Source organism: Nansenia antarctica, assembly GCF_963989245.1.
Source record: "Nansenia antarctica genome assembly, chromosome: 14".
NCBI classification, from domain to species: Eukaryota; Metazoa; Chordata; class Actinopteri; order Argentiniformes; family Microstomatidae; genus Nansenia; species Nansenia antarctica.
Window position 1 is genome coordinate 7,768,433 of NC_137684.1, and position 22,500 is coordinate 7,790,932.

Here is a 22,500-nt window from a genome sequence, read left to right on the forward strand (position 1 = left end):
TCCCTCCCTCTGGTCCTACACCCCCTTCCTAAAATACTCTGTGTGTGTTTGGTGTGTGTTTGGTGTGTGTATGTGTGTGTCTGTGTGTGTCTGTGTGTGTGGGTGTGTGTGTGCGTGTCTGTGTGTGTGTGTCTGTGTGTGTGTATGTGTGTGTCTGTGTGTGTGAATGTGTGTGTATGTGTGTGTATGTGTGTGTGTGTGTGTCTGTGTGTGTGTATGTGTGTGTCTGTGTGTGTGTGTGTGTGTGTCTTTCCCTAAAAGCCTCTCTGGCTGCTCCTGTCTGACCTGAGTGCTTGTATACTATCTGACCCCTGGGTCCATTGATCACAGTAGAGAGCAGAGGAGTGTGTGTGTGTGTGTGTGTGCGTGCGTGCGTGCGTGCGTGTGTGTGTGTGTGTGTGTGTAAAACAGGTGTCTGATGGCTTTGAAAGGAAGTTAACGAGAGGCCAGGGCCACGAGTGAAGGATCACATCTGGCCCGTGAATTCCTTTGTCCTGAGGTGTGTGTGTGTGTGTGTGTAAGTGCGCGTGTGAGAAGCAGGCAGGAGGAAGGGGGGCGATACACACCCAAAAACAGGCCTGTCAAACAGGCCTGTTATTGTCTCATTCTCCAGCCTCCGCAGAGGGACAAACCCTGCCTCCTGGCCCAGAATGAGAGCTCTTTTCTGGGCAGGGGAAGTAGCTTTGAAGCCTCCGCTCCCTGGTTGTCTGATCCTTCTGGCCTGTGATGAATGAAGGGGTTTGTTAGGGGGCGAGGCAGGTGTCCACTTCAATGTGTGTGTGTGTGTGTGTGTGTGTGTGTGTGTGTGTGTGTGAGTGTGTGTGTGTGTGTGTGTGTGTGTGAACCCTCTCAGGCAGTTGGTCCTGGTTCTACAGACAGGCAGGATCAAACGTGTCACACACACTCTCTCTAGACTGGCAGTTACTTTAGACCAAACACACACACCAATTAGACCCTGGGAATGCTGCTCTTATCAAGGCTGGAGCTGAGGTGCTGTGATCTCACACACACACACACACACACACACACACACACACACACACACAATCTCAAGGCTGGAGCTGAGGTGGTGTGATCACACACACACACACACACACACACACACACACACACACACACACACACATACACACACACAATATCAAGGCTGGAGCTGAGGTGCTGTGATCACACACACACACACACACACGCGCACACACACACACACACACTCAGTGTGATTTAGTGTATTGCTGTAGGCTTTGTGGTGTAGCTGTGATTTGTAGCTGGGAGCCCTACATGACGTGTGCAGCACAACCTCAGAGCTGAGACCACAATGACAGCACGGTCAACCTTACCCCTCCTCCCCCAGCCTCCCCCCTACTCCCCATGTCTCCCCTGTCCTCCCCCATGTCTCCCCTGTCCTCCCCCTGTCCTCCCCCAGCCTTACCCATATCTCCCCTGTCCTCCTCCAGCCTTACCCCTCCTCCCCCATGTCTCCCCTCAACTCCTCCAGCCTTACCCCTCCTTCCCCATCTCTCCCCCGTCCTCCCCCCTCCTCCCCATGTCTCCCCTGTCCTCCTCCAGCCTTACCCCTCCTCCCCCCTGTGTCTCCCCCCTCCTCCATGTCTCCCCCCTGATTCCCCAGCCTCTGTCTATTCTCAACTTTCTCTTCAGCCTCTCCCCCCCCACCCCAGCCTCCGTCCCTCCCTCCCTCCCTCCCTCTATCCTTAACCTCTCTTCAGCCTCTCCCCCCCCACCCCAGCCTCCGTCCCTCCCTCCCTCCCTCCCTCTATCCTTAACCTCTCTTCAGCCTCTCCCTGTTTCCAGCTGTCTCTCCTCTCCCCCAGCCCCCCCCGTCCTCCCCTCCTCCCCCAGTCCCAGTGTGAAATGATCCGTGTCCTGGTGGTGATGGTGGTGGTGGTGAAGGTGGGGATAGGGCCCCGCTCCCTGTGGACCTAACCCAGGCCAGGATGACGCATGCTGGGGTTGAGTGGTCAGGGCGACCCAGGGTGGGATGTGGGAAAGGCAGGGGAGTGTGGTGTGTGTGTGTATGTATCTGTGTGTGTCTGTGCATGTCTGTATTTGTGTGTGTGTGTGTGTGTGTGTGTGTGTGTGTGTGTGTGTGTGTGGTGGCCTCTCCCAGTGCAGAGGACACACCACAAGCACAAGTTCAGTCTTGGCTCTCCAGAGGAACTCAACCATGGAGAGGTCACGCTATTAGTTGACAATACTTTATGGCATAGTTATTCAGCTAACGCCTCCCATTACCATCTGAGTGGTGCTTTAGAGAGAGAGAGAGAGAGAGAGAAAGAGAGAGAGAGAAGGAGAGAGAGAAAGAAAGAGAGAGATAAAAAAGAACAAGTCTTAGTTGGGTAGGCTTTTTTTTAGACTACGGTATGTTAAAATAGGGCATGTCTACATTGTGATGATTTCAGATTATTTGATTAAGATAGCACCCGCCTGCACTGTTTCTCTTCTGGGACAGATCACACACACACACACACACACACACACACACCCACACCCACACACACACCCCCCCACACACACAAACACATTAAACAAGATAAGAAACATCAACATTGTTGGGCGTGTTCTGGTGTATCAAGAATACTTAACATTGTAACCCAACACACTCATAGAGACACACACACACACACACACACACACACACACACACACACACACACACACACACACACACACACACACACTTGGAGCCAGGCTTATGATGAAACTATAAAAAGACAACTTAAAAGTGGATTATTCAGTTATTAGCATATTGGGCAGCAAGCTCAGCCACTGAGCTCTCCTGCTGCTGATAATTCATTGTTAATAATGACTGGCCTTCATGGGGCTGCTGAGGCTCTGGGACCCACCAGTGATCATGTGTTGTAGTGTTGTATGGCTGAGCCTGCTTGCCCACTAGGAGACCTGCATGACGTCATGTGACGCTGTTCGCTGAGTCATCGGCTGACAGGACTAATAATAACTTAGTTCTCTCTCTTTCACACACACACTCACATATGCACACACACGCACACACACACACACACACACACACACATACACACACACACGCACACACACACACACCACACACATGCACGCACACACATACAAGCACACATTCACGCATACACACACACACACACACACATTTTAAATGCTTTATTTATGTCCACATACATGTACAATTCTAAAGGACATAAATATTAACAGTGCATTTCATTGTCTGATTGATATCATGGATTAATATCATGGAAACAATCTGTTACAGTAATGCTGAGCCAACAACTAGTTCTGCCACACACAGGATGTTATTCACACCAGATGATACCAGTGGATTGACAGATACAGTATCAGTACTGTAAAACAGACAGTATCCAGCTCATGGGTACAGGAAGCACCGCCTTCTCCATATTGAGCGGCTACCATTAACAGCAGATACTGAGCAATATTTTGCTGTTTGGCCCTTCTCTTAGGTAGACCAGCCATTTGAAGGCCTCTAATGACTTATGAACATGGCCCAGGCTGCCAAATATGAAAACTAAAAGTTGACATCTGTAACCCAGTTGTGATATGGCCTGCTCCAGCTGTTGGTATTTCAAGATTTTGGTTAAAAAGGCTTCCTCTAGGCTATGGTCAAAGGTGCAGCCAACTTCTAGAATAAGCACCTCTCTGTGATTTTCGTTGACAATTACAACATCGGGGGTGTTTGCTGAAATATTAGAGAACACTCCTAATGACTCTTCGTCACTACACAAACTGAACATGCTGGGCTTTACAGTGGAGTGCTTGTACAGCGTTGCGGCAGGCCTGAATATGGAAAAGACACCCTCTGAAATCAGATCCACAATTCAATCATGCCTACATATGTAGAGCCCTTTATATGCATGACAACCATGTAAGATGTGGGGCATGGTTTCAGTTATCTGCTGGTGACTGTGATGTATGCAGTGTGGGCTATGACTGTCAGGAAGCCAGATGGAGAGGTTAAGCTTCGTTGGTAAAACCTGCAGCCTAGCTTTTAAAGTGAAGGTGACAATACACTCGTCAAGAGTTACACATTTTTTACGTGAGAGACAGAGTGATCAGCAGCAGGGAGACATGCCAGCTTCCCTTCCCACACACACACACACACACACACACACACACACACACATGCAAGCACACATTCACGCATACACACACACACACGCACACACACACACACATACACACACACACACACACACACACATGTCTTCTGCTGACACACACCTCTTAGCCCTCATGACACCGTGTGTGTGTGTGTGTGTGTGTGTGTCTGTGTGTGTGTGTGTGTGTGTGTGTGTGGTCGGGACCGTACAGACGACGTGTCCTGCATGCTCAGATAAATATTTTACAAGATGGAGGAGGAGGCTGAGTAGGCTACTGTAGGCGTCAGGGCAAGCAGGCGCCGGCACCGACGCCTCGGTAAGTGGGTTGGCTTCTTAAGAAGTCGGTCGGCGCGCATGCGCAAACCGCGGAGGCGCGCTCGTGTTTCAAAACGTGCATGATGTCTAGCGCCTAAGAACTTTTCAAACCACTTCTTAGCGCTAGGCGCAAAGTCAGATCGCATAATAGCAGGGGCGCCTAGCGCACTTCATTAACATATGAACACTCCCACAATGAGTAATATATGCACGGGAGTCTTACGTCTTATGTGTGGGCGCCTAGCGACACCTGCATAATAGCAGTAGCGCGTATGAAGCGCATAATAAGGGTGGCGGTAGGTCTTAACCTGGCGGTGCGTCTTAATTAAGACTTAAGACGGCAAGTTAAGAAGTGCATAATAGGGCCCACAGTGTCTTTCTCACAAACACACTCTCTTCACTAATCAAATACTGGCTCTTAAAAGGGATATCACGCCACGACAGACATGTCTCTCACTCCAGTGAAGTATTTAGAAATATGCAAATAGATCCCACACACACAAACACACACACACACAAACACACATACACACACACACACACACACACACACAGATGTAGTTCCATCTGTTCACGGAAGTATACATGAAAGGTTTTAGACTTTAACAGATATTTTAGGTTCTAGACTTTATGAGGTATTTTAGGTTCTAGACTTTATGAGGTATTTTAGGTTCTAGACTGTGAAACCCTCTTTAATGAGCTTTGCCGTTCCTTCAGAGGGATGATGATAGCTCAAAGCTTAGAGGAGAGGGAGGGAAAGAGGGGGAGAGAGACAGAGAGATAGAGAGAGAAAGAGACACACAGAGAGAGAGAGAGAGGGGAGGTATAGTAACAGAATGAGAGCGTTCAGCTGCAGAGGCCTTCCTCACTGACATTAAGGATGACTCTCCGATGCGTGGGCTCTGGGCTCTGGAGGAGATTAGGCCTCGTTATCAGGCTTTAATTAGACTGGCTGGATTGACAGGTTGATGAGCTGTGTGTGTGTGTGTGTGTGTGTGTGTGTGTGTGTGTGTGTGTGTGTGTGTGTGTGTGAGTGAGAGAGAGGGTAACAGAGCTCTCCAATAAAGGGCGAAAGTGAACTTTACCTCTAATCAGTGAAAGATAAATCTCTCTCTCTCTCTCTCTCTAGTGCAGTAGCATATTAGCGGAGTATGTGCTGACTCCTCTACCTCCCTCACAAAGGAAACGGCAGAGTGTGCTTTGCTGTGCTGCACAAAGGCGTAGACAGGCAGTGTGTTCGCCATAACGCATACTGTACACACACACACACACACACACACACACATGCATCATAGCAGTAGCTACAAACACACACACACACACACACACACACACGTGTCCTCTATGAGAACGTGAATTCCCTTAGGGGTCCTAGCGTTGCTTGACTGAATGTGCCTTTCATTCAGCCAACATGTTTTTCATTTTCAGGCGAAACGCAAAACACACACTCACAGCTTCACGTCCAGTACTGCATGACAAGAGTGTTCCTTCACAGTTTATAGACCCCCTCTGACACACACACACATGTCAACTTCAGCCTGCGCTCAGGAAGTGAACATATCTTGTATCTCTCAATAGGACACTCAAGCACTCAACAACTCTGTGTTTTTATACAACCTGTCTCTTCAATCAGGTGGTGTGTGTGTGTGTGTGTGTGTGTGTTTGTGTGTGTGTCTGTGTGTGTGTGTGTTTATGGATGAGTGATATACCGCAGACCTCTCCCTGTTGTGAAATAGTGTTGGAGCGCTGGCAGCACAGTTTTGGTATTGGCTCTAGTGTGTGTGTGTGTGTGTGTGTGTGTGTTTGAGAGTGTGTGTTTGTGTGTGTGTGTGTGTGTGTGTGTGTTTGAGTGTGTGTGTGTGTGTGTGTGTGTGCCTGTGCGTGTGTGCGTGTGTGTGTGTGCGTGCCTGTGTGCATGCGTGTGCGTGTGTGTATATGTGTGTGTGTGTGTGTGTGTGTCTGTGTGTTGTCTGTGTGCGTGTGTGCGTGTGCAAGCGCACGCGTGTGTGTGTGTGTGTGTGTGTGTGTGTGACACAGCAGTTTGTGCAGGCAGTATGCTGTATTGGATAGAGACGTCGGGCCATAAACGCTGTATTATAAATGTAACTCACGGCGACCGGTAGACAGCGTAAAGGGACTGTTTACTGTCAGCAGATTAAGCCTGTCTCCCGGGATGTCTCCCAGAATCTACGACGTCGGAATCCGTTAGCGGACACGGCTGTATTTATGAATGAATGAATGGTCTTTATTGTCATTAATACAGTACAGGTACCATACAACGAAATTTAGGAGGGGGGGCTCCCCTGGTGCTTGGAAAAAAGACTAAAAACAAGAGAGCCAAGGGTAAAATAAAAAAGAGAAAAGAGCTGGTTTACATAAATAAAGGCTATGTACACTATCTACTATACTATACTACTATACTATAAAATAAAACACTGTGCTGTACTCTATGCTACGCTATAAATATCCTAACTTTTCCTATATCTGAACCTTATGTACACATGGGTTGTCATATTGCACATAATATTTGTTGCACATTCATTAAAGTGTCGCAGTTAGCAGGTTTAGAATGTTCACAGTTGTATTACAATATTGCACTTATGTTTACAATCTAGTAGCTGCCATCAAATTGTCTAGATTGTCCAGGGCCTAGAACCTAGGTCTTTGCTGTGTTCAGGGCCTGAATGGCCCTAGGGTAGAAGCTGAGCTTCTGTCTGTTTGTCCGTGCGAACATGGTCCTGAACCGCCTGCCTGAGCGCAGCCGAACAAAGTGTTCGTTCCCAGGGTGGGATGGGTCCCTGGAGATCTTGGAGGCCTTCCTGAGGCAGCGTGTGTTGTACAGCTCTTCCAGAGAGGGGAGGGGGGCGCCGATGATCTTCTAGGCCGATCTCACGACTCTCGGTAGCGCTTTCCTCTCTGCGGCTGTGCAGCTGGAGAACCACACGCAAATGCAGTAGGTGAGGATGCTCTCCACTGTGCAGCGGTAGAAGGTCACAAGCAGCTCCTGTCTGAGGTGGTATTTCCTGAGGACTCTCAGGAAGTAGAGCCGCTGTTGTGCCTTCTTGATGATGGCTGCTGTGTTGGTCCTCCAGGACAGGTCCTTCTGTATGTGCACCCCCAGGAATCGGAGAGTTGAGACTCTCTCCACGCTCCCTCCATCGATTAGCAGGGGCTGGACCTCAGATTTTTTCCTCCTGAAGTCCACGATGATTTCCTGGGTCTTTAACTGGTTCAGCAGCAGGTTGTTAACCTTGCACAGCTTGCCCAGCTGCTCCACCTCATCCCTGTACGCCGTCTCGTCCCCCCCCGAGATGCAGCCCACCACCATTTAGCGTTTTATGGCTGACGGACGCACACACACACACACACACATAAAAATACACACACACACATTTGTTGAGAACGTTGACACAACAAAACAAGTTTCAATATTGACGTGTACAGACTGTTCTCAAGTGCTGGTTAACATTGATACATGCAGATCAGACATGCATCACAGGAGTGTGTGTGTGTGTGTGTGTGTGTGTGTGTTTGTGTGTGTGTGAGTGTGTGTGTGTGTGTGTGTGTGTGTGCGCGTGCGGGTGTGTGTGTGTGTGTGTGTGTGTGTGTTTGTGCATGTGCGTGTGTGTGTGCGTGTTCTAAATACAAAGTGATACACCAGTGGAACACTGAGTCCAGGCCAGCAGAACACCAGGGACTCACAATGATGGAACAAAGTTAAACCTTTGGATTTGGAGGAATGGTCGTACATTGTCTTCTGTAAATGATATACACCACACACACACGCGTACGCACACACACACACACACACACACACACACACACACGCACACACACACACAGTCAATCATACTGTACCCTATCAGCAGCCATGTGGAGACAGCTGAAAGGAAAGGCCATCACGCTGTCGAGGTATCAGGGAGATATTTTAGAACCATCAGCAGGCTTTTGCAACATCCTTTAAGGATGAGCCTTCCAAGATTCCAGGACGAGCATCCTGCATGCCGGAAGCACATGGGAATCTCGTTTTGGGGAATGGAGCCCATCCGCATCCTAATGCTCCTTTTGACGAAAGGAGGAGAGGAGAGGAGAGGAGAGAAGAAAAGAGGAGAGGAAAGGAGAGGACAGGAGAAGAGAGGAGATGAGAGGAGACGAGAGGAGAGGGGAGGGGAGGGGAGGGGAGGGGAGGGAGAGGAGAGGAGAAGAGAGGACACGAGAGGAGAGGGAGTGGAGAGGAGAGGAGAGGAAAGGATAGAAAAGGAGAGGACAGGAGAGGACAGGAGAGGAGAGGAGAGGACAGGAGAGGACAGGAGAGGAGAGGAGAGGAGAGGAGGAGAGGAGACGAGAGGAGAGAAGCGTATGTTCTTCCCCTCGGGGGCTGTGTTCATAAATCACAGATCTGCTCTGATCATCTTTCCTTCAGCATTCCTCTTCTCCATCGTTAGCCAACCATCTCTCCCCTCATTTCCTCCGGCTTGGCAGAGCGTGTGTGTGTGTGAGTGTGTGTGTGTGTGGTTGGGTGTGTGTGGTTTGGTGTGTGGGGGGTTGTGTGTGTATGTGTCATCTTGACTGTGGTTGCCAAACTAAAGGTTTGTCCCAGCAGCAACTCTCTGTTTACCTGACAGAAGCAATTACAATAACATTAGATTAGATTAGATTAGATTAAATCAGATTCAACGTTATTGCTATTGGAGAGTACAAGTACCAGACAAGGAAATGCAGATTAGCATCTAACCAGAAGTGCAACAAGTGATATAAAAACATGATAGTGATAGGTATAGTATGGCATTTTAGAGGTATATACAGTTATGAGCTATTTACAGTTAAGGTAGCTTATGTACAATATGTAATGTACAGATGTATACAATAGGCTATATAGAGGTGTGTGCAATGTGCAATCATACGGTATGTGCAAAGGGAGTATTGTAAACAGTAGTAGTGCAAAGGGTAAAGTGTGATCACATTGACTAGGGTTGTGCAACTGCAACCAGCAGTAAGAGGAGTTGAGTGAGTGTGAGTGTGTGTGTGTGTGTGTGTGTGTGTGTGTGTGTGTGTGTGTAGCCTGCACATTTGACCCTAGCCTAGAGGAAGCCTTCATGACCAAGGTCATTAGGTACCAACCTCTCCTGAATACCATCTCAGAACTAGGGAACAGATGCAGACTGCTTGTGTTCATATTTGGCAGCCTAGGACATACACACAGGTTGGTGTAAGAGGGCTCCAACAACTGGGGATGCCCAAAAAGAAGGCTTAATGCCTTGTAAAGTACTGCTCTGTCTCTGCTGTAATTGGCAGCCGCCATATATGGCGGCGACGCTGCTACTTGTACCCCTGAAATGTGTAAAAAAAAGTTATGCCGCTGGCCCATGAATAATGAATTGTGATTGTGTAGTAACTGCAACGTTAGTATTTGTGTCCCTGTATGTTTTTTTTCTATGTGGACATAAATAAATGGTTAAAATGTGTGTGTGTGTGTGTGTGTGTGTGTATGTGCGTGCGTGTGTGTGCGTGTGTTTTTACATGTGTGTATGCTTGTGTGTGTGTGTGTGTGCTTGTGTGTGTGTGTGTGTGTGTGTGTATGTGTGTGTGTGTGTGTGTGTGTGTGTGTTTATCTGTGTGTGTGTGTGTGTGTGTGTGTGCATGCGTGCATGTGTGTGTTACCTGCAGAGGTAGTTTACAGTTGGAAGAGTTGTTTGTTCCTCTCACTAACGTGCAGCAGGTAGGAACAGGCAGGATTCAGCTAGCAGCCATGTTAGTTACGGCTCAAACACGAGACCATGTCCCTGGACCTAGCCCAAACTGATGCCTCTCTAAATGTTGCCCGTCATTTCCCCTCAGGGATCAATAAAGATATATCTATCCATCTATCTATCTATCTATCTATCTATCTACCTACTTGTCTGTCTGTCTGTCTGTCTGTCTGTCTGTAAAACAGCACTCACACACTGTTGAGTCACCCACTGTATGCAACACTAGGATTGCATTTCAGCATACACACACAAACACAGACGTGCGTGTAGGACATTTCTGCATTATGTAACAACATCCAGGATGAGCATGACTTCATTATCTTGCTGTTTATGTAGATTAAAAGAACACTGATGTTATATCACCATGTATATATGGTGTTGAGCACTTTGAGCTGCAACGTTTGCAGGAAAAGTGCTATACAAATAAAGGTTATTATTATATAACACCAACCAACCAAAACACTATATCTGGTCATATTTACTCATATTGGGACATATTTACTCATATTAGGACATATTTACTCATATTGGGACATATTTACTCATATTGGGACATATTTACTCATATTAGGACATATTTACTCATATTGGGACATATTTACTCATATTAGGACATATTTACTCATATTGGGACATATTTACTCATATCTGGTCATATTTACTCATATTGGGTCATATTTACTCATATTGGGACATATTTACTCATATTGGGACATATTTACTCACATTAGGACATATTTACTCATATTAGGACATATTTACTCATATTGGGACATATTTACTCATATTAGGACATATTTACTCATATTGGGACATATTTACTCATATTAGGACATATTTACTCATATTAGGACATATTTACTAATATTGGGACATATTTACTCATATTAGGACATATTTACTCATATTGGGACATATTTACTCATATTGGGACATATTTACTCATATTAGGACATATTTACTCATAATTAGGACATATTTACTCATATTGGGACATATTTACTCATATTAGGACATATTTACTCATATTGGGACATATTTACTCATATCTGGTCATATTTACTCATATTGGGTCATATTTACTCATATTGGGACATATTTACTCATATTGGGACATATTTACTCACATTAGGACATATTTACTCATATTAGGACATATTTACTCATATTGGGACATATTTACTCATATTAGGACATATTTACTCATATTGGGACATATTTACTCATATTAGGACATATTTACTCATATTGGGACATATTTACTCATATTAGGACATATTTACTCATATTGGGACATATTTACTCATATTAGGACATATTTACTCATATTGGGACATATTTACTCATATTGGGACATATTTACTCATATTAGGACATATTTACTCATATTAGGACATATTTACTCATATTGGGACATATTTACTCATATTAGGACATATTTACTCATATTGGGTCATATTTACTCATATTGGGACATATTTACTCATATTGGGACATATTTACTCATATTACTCATATTAGGACATATTTACTCATATTGGGACATATTTACTCATATTAGGACATATTTACTCATATTGGGACATATTTACTCATATGAATGAATGAATGAATGAATGAATGAATGAGTTTAATGTTTAATGAATGAATGAGTTTAATGACCACACGACCTAGGTCGGTGGAATTTGTTTTCGGTACAGCTCAGAAAGCAGTGTCAAAAAACATACACACATTTTACATGACTATTACATGGACATGAAACACACATAACCACAAGACAAGACAGAACATATTTACAATTTACAATGTATACAGTGCAGTGAGTCAGGTATTGAGAGACCTTATGGCAGAGGGGAAAAAACTGTTTTTGAACCGGGATGTTTTGGTGGCCAGGGATCGGTAGCGCCGTCCAGAGGGCAACAGTTGGAACAGGTGGTGAGCAGGGTGGGAGGGGTCAGAGATAATTTTATGTGCTCTATTTATGGTGCGTTTGAGATACAGTTTGATTGATTGATTGAAAACTTTATTAGAAGATTTGCAGAAGTAGGTACATGAAAGTACATATTACATACAAGGTCAACTAACAGGATAAAAACCCAAGAAAGCCACTGGCTTATTTCAATTGGGGTCCTTGATTCTCAATTCATCGTTACATGTAAGACAGACAAAAAACTAGTACTATCTACAAGATAATACAGACAAATAACTAGTACTATCTACAAGATAAACATACATCCAACATGGGAAGAACAATACAACAAAACATAAGGTATGTACAGCGGGTAGGACAGGTGGGGACATACACCACAGGTGGGGGCGGGGGACAAAACACAAAGTATGTACAGTGGGTAGTTCGGGCAGGGGGACAGACATATAATATGTACAATGGGTAGTTCGGGCGGGGGGACAAAACAACAAGTGGGAGACATAACAACAAAACAACAAGAATATATAGAGGGTAGTCCAGGTGGGGGTGTAGTCTTTTAATTTGATTTTTGATTTAGCGGGTCCAGTTACGGATTGCAGCCTCCTGTAAATGTTTTTTGAGAGTGGTTTTGAAGGTGGGCAGTGTTTTTCACTCCTTTAAGATTATAGGAAGGGCGTTCCACATTTTTACTGCATAGTTTGCAAACGAGTTTAACCCCTTGTTTGTGGTGCAACGCGTTGAACGTGGTTCGTGGAGCTTCCTCTGGTATTGTATGTGTGGACGTTGTTCACTTTTTGGAAGTATGTTGACAGGTACTTGGGTGTCTTTGTGGTGTAGCGTATCTTGAAGACCAGGCCCAGTGCACGCTGCTGCACTCTGTCAACTACTCGTAGCCAATCAAGGCTCAAAAAATGAGCAGCGGTTAGATGTATGTGTGGGGTAGTGGTGGTCTAGTGGATAGTGTGTTGGACTTCCGATCGGAAGGTTGTGAGTTCAAATCCCGCCTGAAACCACACCATTACTAGTGTGCCCTTGAGTAAGGCACTTAGCCCTCAGTTACTCCAGGGGGACTGTCCCTGTAATTCGTAATTGTAAGTCGCTTTGGATAAAAGCGTCTGCTAAATGGCAAAATTAAAATTAATAAAATTAGATGTGTCCTAGGGTTGAGGCCTAGCAGAAGCCTAACCAGTTTATTTTGGGCTGTCTGGAGTCTTGTTTTTTGGGCCTTTGTGGTTCTATAGTACCATGATGTTACGGCATAGTCGAAGTGACATTGAATGAGAGCTCCTGATAGGGTCCTCAGTGTGTTTTTACTGACAAGTGAGGATATCCTGTACAAGAATCTAGTTCTATGGTTAACTTTTTTGATTACTTTTGCTGCCATTTTATCTCCGGAAAGATTTGCCTCTAAGATGGAGCCCAGGTATGTAATATCCTCTTTTCTTGTGATAGTAATGTTACCCACTTTTATATTGTAATTTACAGCCTTTCTGAGTTTAGATGGGGATCCGTATAGGATGGTTTCAGTTTTACCTAGGTGTATTGATAGTTTATTGTCAGCTAGCCAGATGCAGATTCTACTCAGTTCAGTGCTTAGCGCTTTTTCCACCTGCAATATGTCCCTGTCAGAGACCAGCAGAGCCGAGTCATCCGCGAACAGGAACAAATTGCAATCACATGCTGATGATATGTCATTCACATATATTAGGAACAGTAAAGGTCCTAATATGCTTCCTTGTGGAACGCCGCAGGTCACTGGGAGGGGGGGGGACAGTGTTCCGTTCACACTAACCACCTGTTCCCTCCCCTCTAAGTAGGATTGCATCCAGCTCACCGATGTTCTATCGAACCCAATTGCTTTCAGTTTATCTAACAATATGTGGTGATCTACTGTGTCGAAGGCCTTCTGGAGGTCCAGCATGACCATGCCGCAGTACTTGCCCGAGTCCACCTCATGGTTGATGTGGTCGTTCAAATAGAGAAGGCATGTGTCAGTGGAATGGGATGTTCTGAATCCTGATTGAAATTCATACATCAGATTTTTTTCGGTAAGGTACCTATCAATCTGTTCATAAACTATTTTTTCCATAAGTTTCGAGATGGAATTAAGAATAGAAACAGGTCGGTAGTTGCCTGGGTCTAATTTGCTTCCTTTTTTATACAGTGGGGTTACCCTTGCTATTTTAAAGTCAAGGGGGACGTGTCCCTGTTTGATGGAGAGGTTTATTATGTGGGTGATGATTGGGGGTAATGGAGGCAGCTGAGTCTTTTAGAAATCTGGCTTGAATATTGTCATGTCCCGTGGCCTTTTCTGAGTGTAGAGCGCCCAGTTTTTTAAACACCTCATCGTTTGACACCATGGAGAGTTTAAAATCATCTTTGCGTACACCCAGTTTATTGTAGAACGCACGGATGTGCTCTACACCATAACGCCCTGAGTGGGGTGGTAGATTGTTAACTAATTTAGTGGCTATGGTTGTAAAGAAAGTGTTTAAGCACTTAGCCACATCCAGCTTGTCTGTAAAGAGAGAATCTCCAGATTTTATGCTGATGTTTGTAGACCTGGTTTTGAGTTTTTGACTGCAACCTAGTTGGCTATTAAGTAGCTTCCAAAGGTCACGTGGTTTGTTTAAGTTTTCTTCGATTTTGTTATCGAGGTATTTTTTCTTAGCAGATTTGGTCATGGTAATTACCTGATTGCATAGTTTGTTGCATTGTTTTTTAATTTTCTCAAAGTGGGTTTTGAGATCTTCGTTTAAGTGTTTCACTAATTTTGATTTGCATTTTTGAACTTCAGAGCATTTTAGGTCTCTGACTTTCATAGCATTTAGAATGTCCGAATTCATCCATGGTTCCGATCGGGCTTTAACCCTGGTGGTTCTCATGGGGGCTATACTGTCAATAATATTTAGGAATTTGGTTTTGAAACCTAGCCATGCCTCCTCAACCTGTGTGCTTTTTAGTTCATCTAACCAGTCTTGATTCTCCAGTTTATGGTTTAAGGCCTCACTAGAATAGGATTTAAGGGATCTAGTGGTTACAGTTTTATGACCGCCAGCCTTGGGTTTATGCTTTTTACGAGTGCAAAAGATCATGTAATGATCACTTAGCCCACATACAATAACCCCACTCTTGGAGATTTTGGACTCATCCGATGTTAGAATGAGATCTATGGTGGTTTGAGTAGAAATACACACCCTAGTGGGTTTGGTAATTTGTTGGCGGAGACCGTGTAATTCAGAAAACCTAGTGAAGGATTTGAAGACGGATGCTTCATTTCTGAGCATGTCCGTGTTCCAATCCCCAATAAGAATCTTTTCCACACAGTCAACGTCATCCAAGCACCCCTCAAGAATATCATAGAAATCATTCTGATCGGGAGGTCTGTAGATAGTACCAACCAGCACCGGTTTTGCTTTGTTAAAGATAATTTCAACCCAAACAGATTCTAACATTGCAGCAACAAGAGAAGACTGGCAATAGTTCTTAAAAAACAGTAAGACAATAGACTCATTTAAAGGTAGAAATAATGAGTAATAGAAACAGCTTGAACACGCACACACACACACACACACACACACACACGGTGGCAGGGAGGAGTGGGCTTGAGAGGGTCCCCAGAAGTAGTCTTTTCTGGGAGTAATGCCAGTCACGTCCCTGAATGACCCTGCTACCAGTGGCATGGGGACATTGGCTGTGTGTGTGTGTGTGTGTGTGTGTGTATTTATGTGGACGTGTGTTATATTTCAGGCTTGTTGCCTGGGGTTATAGGGGCAAAGTTTAGGGATGGTGGTCACTGACCCGGCCCTCTGTTGCCCTCCAAAGGTGTGTGTGTGTGTGTGTGTGTGTGTGTGTGTGTGTGTGTGTGTGTGCAGGTGATAACATGGTATTTACCTCTTTACCACTAGATTGGGCAGAGAGGGACACCCCCACCCCCGCCACACCCCTCCCACCTCCCCACACTACCTTGAGCAAAATATTTTTTTTCCAAAATATAGTTGGTGTTAAACTTACGACTGTGTGGTGAAACGAGATAAGAAATAGATTTTCTGAATATGATGTATCATGTTCTCAACCGTTAAGCCGAAATCTGAACGAAAAAAACGTGTCACAGAAATGTGCGACCAACAAATTGTTTAACACCTGTTTAAACCCCTCTTACAGTTTTTTACGATTGCTAACTCACCATGTTCAATACTGAAACCACAGTTTCACAACTCTTCATACAGTCAGCAGAGCAGAAACCCATGTGAACAAAACTGTGACTCTTTCTCTGTGATTTGTGCATTGCTTTCATACAGAATGCATTCAATGACTATGTTCTCCAAATGCCATAACACTTCTCTCATTCAAACTCCCCCACTTGCAAAATACTATGTATTTGCAACACATTTTTTCATTGCTAACATACTGTGTTCAAAACTCTGAAGAACACATTCAAAACTGAATTATTTGGTGCAATTTTGCAGTAATCATATTCCTATCATATATGACAGAAAGCTCGCAATAAACTGTTTTTTGCACAGTGTTTGAGTGTGCAGATGCTGTTATTTTGCACTCTATAGGCCAATGCACACAGCGTGCGATTTCTGTTGCGCGACAACATTCCATTGCAACGCACACGGCGTGCGATGCGATTTTTGTTGCGCCGCAAAATTCCATTTTCAACTCACACCATTGAAGTCTATGAGAAAATCATAAAAAATTGCATCCCAATGCACACGGCGTGCGATGCAATTTCTGTTGGACCTCAACATTCCATTCTCAATTGTTACGTAGTCGGACCAGGCAGGCTGATTACAATAGGCTCTACCAATATTGCTTGCCTTGCTTCCACAATTTCTACAAGATACAACTGGACATATTGTGATAAAATATGTGGGTCCCCTGATTTAGGGGTATTGGTAAAATGTCAGGAGAGGGAGCGCACAAAACACACAGCCAGAAAGGTGTATTATAAAAGCCACTTTATTATTATGGGCGATGCTCAGGCGAACATAGATTCGGAGGACGGCATAGTTCAATAAGTTAGACTTGGTTTCCCTAATTACCATTACAAACAGTGTACAAAAAAGGCACGCTCTATTGGAGCCACAGCACGCTTATAAAGCCACACATAGAAGCATGCTCATATCGAGCCACAGCATAACCAAACCATAAGCTACTAGTCATTATAAACAAACGCATGATGACACCACAGGTCATGAAGATCCTGGAGAGGCTAGTGCTGCAACACCTTAAGCCCCAGGTGAAGGACTTCCTGGACCCCCGGCAGTTTGCATACCAGGAGAGCATTGGGGTGGAGGATGCCATCATTTACATGCTGCACAGGGCCTACACACACCTGGAGAGGCCACAGAGCATGGTGAGGACCATGTTCTTCGACTTCTCCAGTGCATTTAACACCATCAAGCCATCACTGCTGGCTGACAAACTAGCAGTGATGTGTGTGGAGGACTCCCTGACGGCTTGGATCCATAACTACCTCACAGACAGACGTCAGTATGTGAGACTGCAGGGCTGTCAGTCTGAGGTGGTGGTGTGCAACACCGGTGCCCCCCAGGGAACTGTTCTGTCACCCTTTCTCTTCACCCTCTATACCTCCGACTTCCAGTTTAGCTCCGACCAGTGCCACCTGCAGAAGTTTTCTGACGACTCCTCTATCGTCGGTTACATCACAGACGACAGGGATGAGGAGTACAGGGCCCTGGTGGAGAGCTTTGTGCAGTGGTGCGACACCAACTACCTTTTGCTTAACACCAGCAAAACAAAGGAGTTGGTGGTGGATTTTAGGAGGAAGAGAAGGACCCCAGCCCCCATCACCATCAAGGGGGTGGAAGTTGAGTGCCCCGCGGTGGTGTAGCGGTCTACGCACTGGCCACTAGTGCATGCTGCCCACCGGGGCCGGGGTTCGTATCCCGGCTCGCCAGATCCAGATATGGCCGAGGCACACGGGAAGCGGCATATTGGGCGGCCGCTTCCGAGGGCGGTATAGGAGTACTTCTGGACTAGGATCCGTCGCGCAACACCGCCCCCTGGGTGCCGGAATAACGGTGCTGGGCTCGAGGAGCCAGTCAGCTAGTCTGCCTGGCGGCCTCTTCTGGGACTGCCGGCCACGGGGTCGTGCGGCGGATCCTATGCAATAGGCAGGGGATAATTGGATGCTAGGTTGGGTTCAATTGGCTACCAAATTGGGTGAAAAAGGGATAAAATCTGAAAAAAAAAAAAAAAAAAAAATTAAGGGGGTGGACGTCGAGAGGGTGGACTCCTACAGGTACCTGGGAGTACAAATTAATAACAAACTGGACTGGACTGACAACACCGAGGCTCTTCTCCGGAAAGGGCAGAGCAGACTGTTTTTCCTGAGAGGCTGAGGTCTTTCGGCGTCTGCAACAAGCTGCTGCGAATGTTTTATCAGTCGGTGGTTGCCAGCGTTCTGTTCTTCGCCGTGGCCTGCTGGGGTGGAAACATCTGTGCCAGGGATGCTGCGAAGCTAAACAAACTGGTGAAGAAGGCCAGCTCTGTGGTGGGGACCGGGCTGGACAGCCTAGAGGTGGTGGCAGAACAGAGGATGGGGAAAAAACTGGCGGCCATGCTGGCCAATCCCTCCCACCCGATGTACTGCGAGCTGGCGGGGATGAGGAGCAAGTTCAGCCACAGATTTGTTCTCCCCCGTCAAAGTACAAAAAGATTTGGACAGTCCTTTGTTCCAGCTGCACTCCGACTCTACAACCAGGCCCTGCAGGGTGGGGGAGACCTGGAGCTGGAACTTTGGAACTTGGAACTTTTTACTTATTGAGCCTGCACTGTTTTATCTATTTATTTATTGAATGTTTTCTGTCTGCCCTAACTAAGCTGTTCGACAACAACATTTCCCCATTGGGGACAATAAAGGTTTTCATCATCATCATGATGTCGATTAGCTTCATTAGCTGGCTGGCTAGCATTTGTAAACCGATTCTCAATCGCACGGAGCTACAACGTCCGACTGAATAGACACATCAGTGTTGTCAGAATAGTTACAGAATAGTTTAGCTACACTAGTAAAAGTACAAACAAACGCATGTTGTCGATGCGCTAGCTAGCATTCCTTGCTAATACTTACGAGATCACCTCCCCCCATCTTGACAACTAGTCCTCTCGCCGTCCAACAGAGAAATCCGATATGAACAAAACCATAGCTCCCTATGGCACTGAATAAACAGCTTTTCGTCATCCATTTTTACATACACGTAGCCTACGTACAGTAGAGTAAATATAAATGTTGGGTTGCCAGATGTCCGGTTTTCAGTGGACAGTGTCTATACAACATGTGTATAATTTGGCTGGTCATTCAGTCGTGCTAGATTAGAAATCTGGCAACCCCGTGCAGCCAAAAACGATATCGTAGATGAGTAAACTAATATAATATATATAGTAATATATAGTAAACGAATATAATATATATAGTAATATATAGTAAACGAATATAATATATATAGTATAAGTATAAATAACGTTACTTGTTCAAAGATTTACGATAGCCTTCAACCTTCAGCACGTCATAGAAACACACAGTCAAGAAACAAAATATGTTTACATGTCTCTGATTCCTTTTCTGTTTTACCCTATCCTGCCTTGCAAAGTCACACATTGTTTTGGAGAGTTAAAAATATGTTTTAAAATAGGTCATTGATGTCGTCATGCAATTAGCGAAAAGGCGAGACATTTATAATGACAGCTGTGCCACGGAGTAGTGAATGATGTGCCAGTATGTATTTGAAATATATGATATGAAAATGAAATGATAATGTTGTACATCATAAACCCTTCATGTACCGTAGGTGTATGTACTGTATCAGACCTTTTGGGTCAGACCTTCAGCCTTTAACTTCTTTCAAAAAAGGAGACAGTCAAAAATGTATGCTCCAGTCTCTCTCCCCGTTATGAGTGACTCAATTAATTTAGATAGACCAGTTGAAGTTTTCCCAATTGTCCCATTGTGATGCAATAATCCGTCGCACCACAAACTTTTACAAAATGTGCAAAATTTGACAGTGCGACAAAACTCGCACGCCGTGTGCTTTGTCCCATTCAAAACGAATGGAATCGAATTTTCGCCGTGCGATTAAAATCGGGGCCGTGTGTGTTGGAATGCGATTTTCTCATAGACTTCCATTCAAACTTCAAAATGGAATGTTGCCGTGCAACAGAAATCGCACGCTGTGTGCATTGGCCTTATTGATACTTTTCAGTTCCAGAACCTCAGCAAAGTCTGATAACGGATGAGCGGTGGTATATTAAGTAAATGTAGTGTACTTTGAAGTAAATGTACCGTAACTTACTTTCTGCAAAGATACTGAAAAAAAAGGATAAAACAGAATACATAGAAGCAAATGATAGAATAAAGAATAGAAGCAAATTGCGGCATTTCTGATTCATTCTTGTTGCCTAATAATTTACAGTTGTACAGTCAACTATTCTGTCTATGATTACTATAAATCAAACCATTTTTATAATGAAATATTCATTCTTGTGAAAATCATTCAAACTATGTAATGCTCCCTGTTGTTAGTATTTTGTAAGTCAGAATGTTATGAATGACAGTGTATGCTTCTGAGTGAACATTGTTGACAGTGTATGGTTGAACGAGCTTCTTTTGAGACATGAATGAAGTAATTGGCCAACATGAGTGTTACGAATGCAGACTGTATGAAGAGTTGTGAAACTGTGGTTTCAGTATTGAACATGGTGAGTTAGCAATCGTAAAAAACTGTAAAGCCCTGTAATGCTTCAGACTTGTAGCCCTAACATTGGCAGGGTTCTCAGTAGCTGTGTTTACCAGTCACGTATCTATTCCTGGTATTTCCTCTTCCTTTGTGAACTCATCTTTTCACAGAAACGTCTGGGTTTATCTTGCTATCTATCTGAGTTCTGGGGAAGTGATGGCATGCCCAAAGTACCCTGGCTTCACATTTCTGCTTCACTATGCCAACTGCCAAGAGTCCTTCAGGCTGTTCTATCAGCACCACCTGGCCTCTACCTACGCGCGCACGCGCGTGTGTGTGTGTGTGTGTGTGTGTGTGTGTGTGTGTGTGTGTGTGTAGGTGTGTGAGTGAGTGTGTGTGTGTGTGTGTGTGTGTGTGTAGGTGTGTGAGTGAGTGAGTGAGTGAGTGAGTGAGTGAGTGAGTGAGTGAGTGAGTGAGTGAGTGTGTGTGTGTGTGTGTGTGTGTGTGTGTGTGTGTGTGTGTGAATGTGTGTGCATGTCTGTACATGTATATAGCGAAGGGGTGATGATTGGCACTTTCAGGTTGTGTTTGTTGACCTGATTTACTTTGTTTATTTTGCTGGAGGTGTTCATGGGGCAGATCTGGCATCTGTGAGTGTGTGTGTGTGCACGTGTGTCCGTGTGTGTGCGTGTGTGTGCGTGCATGTGTGTGTGATGTGTGTTTATTTATCTGTAGAGGTATGGGCTTCATGCCCATAGTGGATCTCATGCTCAGGTTGTAAACACAGATGCAAGTCTGTCAGGACTCACAGTGAACCAATACCATGAGGACGTTTGTTTAATGTTTCATTGACCATTAATCTCTCTCTCTCTCCTTCTCTCCCCTTCTCTCTCTTCTTCTCTCCCCCTCTCTCTCTCTCTCTCCCCTTCTCTCTCTCTCTCTCCTTCTCTCCCCTTCTCTCTCTCTCTCTTCCCTTCTCTCTCTCTCTCTTTCTCTCTCTATCTCTCCCCTTCTCTCCCCATCTCTTTCTCTCTCTTCCTCTCTCTCTATCTCTCCCCTTCTCTCTCCCCTTCTCTCCCCTCTCCTCTCCCCTCTCCCCCACCTCTCTCTGTAGGAGTCCTGTCCCTGCCAGCCCATTTCAGCCCGTACACGGAGGGGCAGCAGGCGGTGGAGAGCAGGGAGGATGCCTACGCCCAGCTGGAGCTGCGCACCCTGGAACAGTCCCTCCTGGCCACCTGTGTGGGCAGCATCTCTGAGCTCAGTGAGTGTGTGTGGGAGTGTGTGTGTGTGTGTGGGAGTGTGTGTGTGTGTGTGTGTTTGTGTGTGCCTGTGTGTGTGTGTGTGTGTGTGTGTCTGTGTGTGTGTTTGTGTGTGCCAGTGTGTGTGTGTGTGTGTGTGTGTGTGTGTGTGTGGGAGTGTGTGTGTGTGTGTGTGTCTGTGTGTGTGTGCCTGTGTGTGCCTGTGTGTGCCTGTGTGTGTGTGTGTGTGTGTCTGTGTGTGTGTGCCTGTGTGTGTGTGTGTGTGTGTGAATGTGTGTGTGTATGCGTGCCTGTGTGTGTGCCTGTGTGTGTGTGTGTGTGTGTGTGGTCCATAATTTTCCTTCATCTCAAAGCTCCTTTCCAGACTTAACTTTCTGAGGCACACAACAGCCTGTAACTCTCTCAGAACAGCCTGTA

General features: G+C 45.3%; 1 protein-coding gene across 1 annotated transcript in view; it reads left to right on the top strand.

Annotated features, from left to right (window-relative positions):
- Positions 1-22,500, top strand: part of abtb2b (ankyrin repeat and BTB (POZ) domain containing 2b) — a gene marked incomplete at both ends in the record, with an annotated part of 96,410 nt that overhangs the window by 33,480 nt on the left and 40,430 nt on the right. Inside the window, one exon of the mRNA XM_080545320.1 lies at positions 21,939-22,085. Coding sequence (XP_080401446.1) covers positions 21,939-22,085 — 147 coding nt within the window. The remainder of the gene's footprint in view (positions 1-21,938; positions 22,086-22,500) is intronic.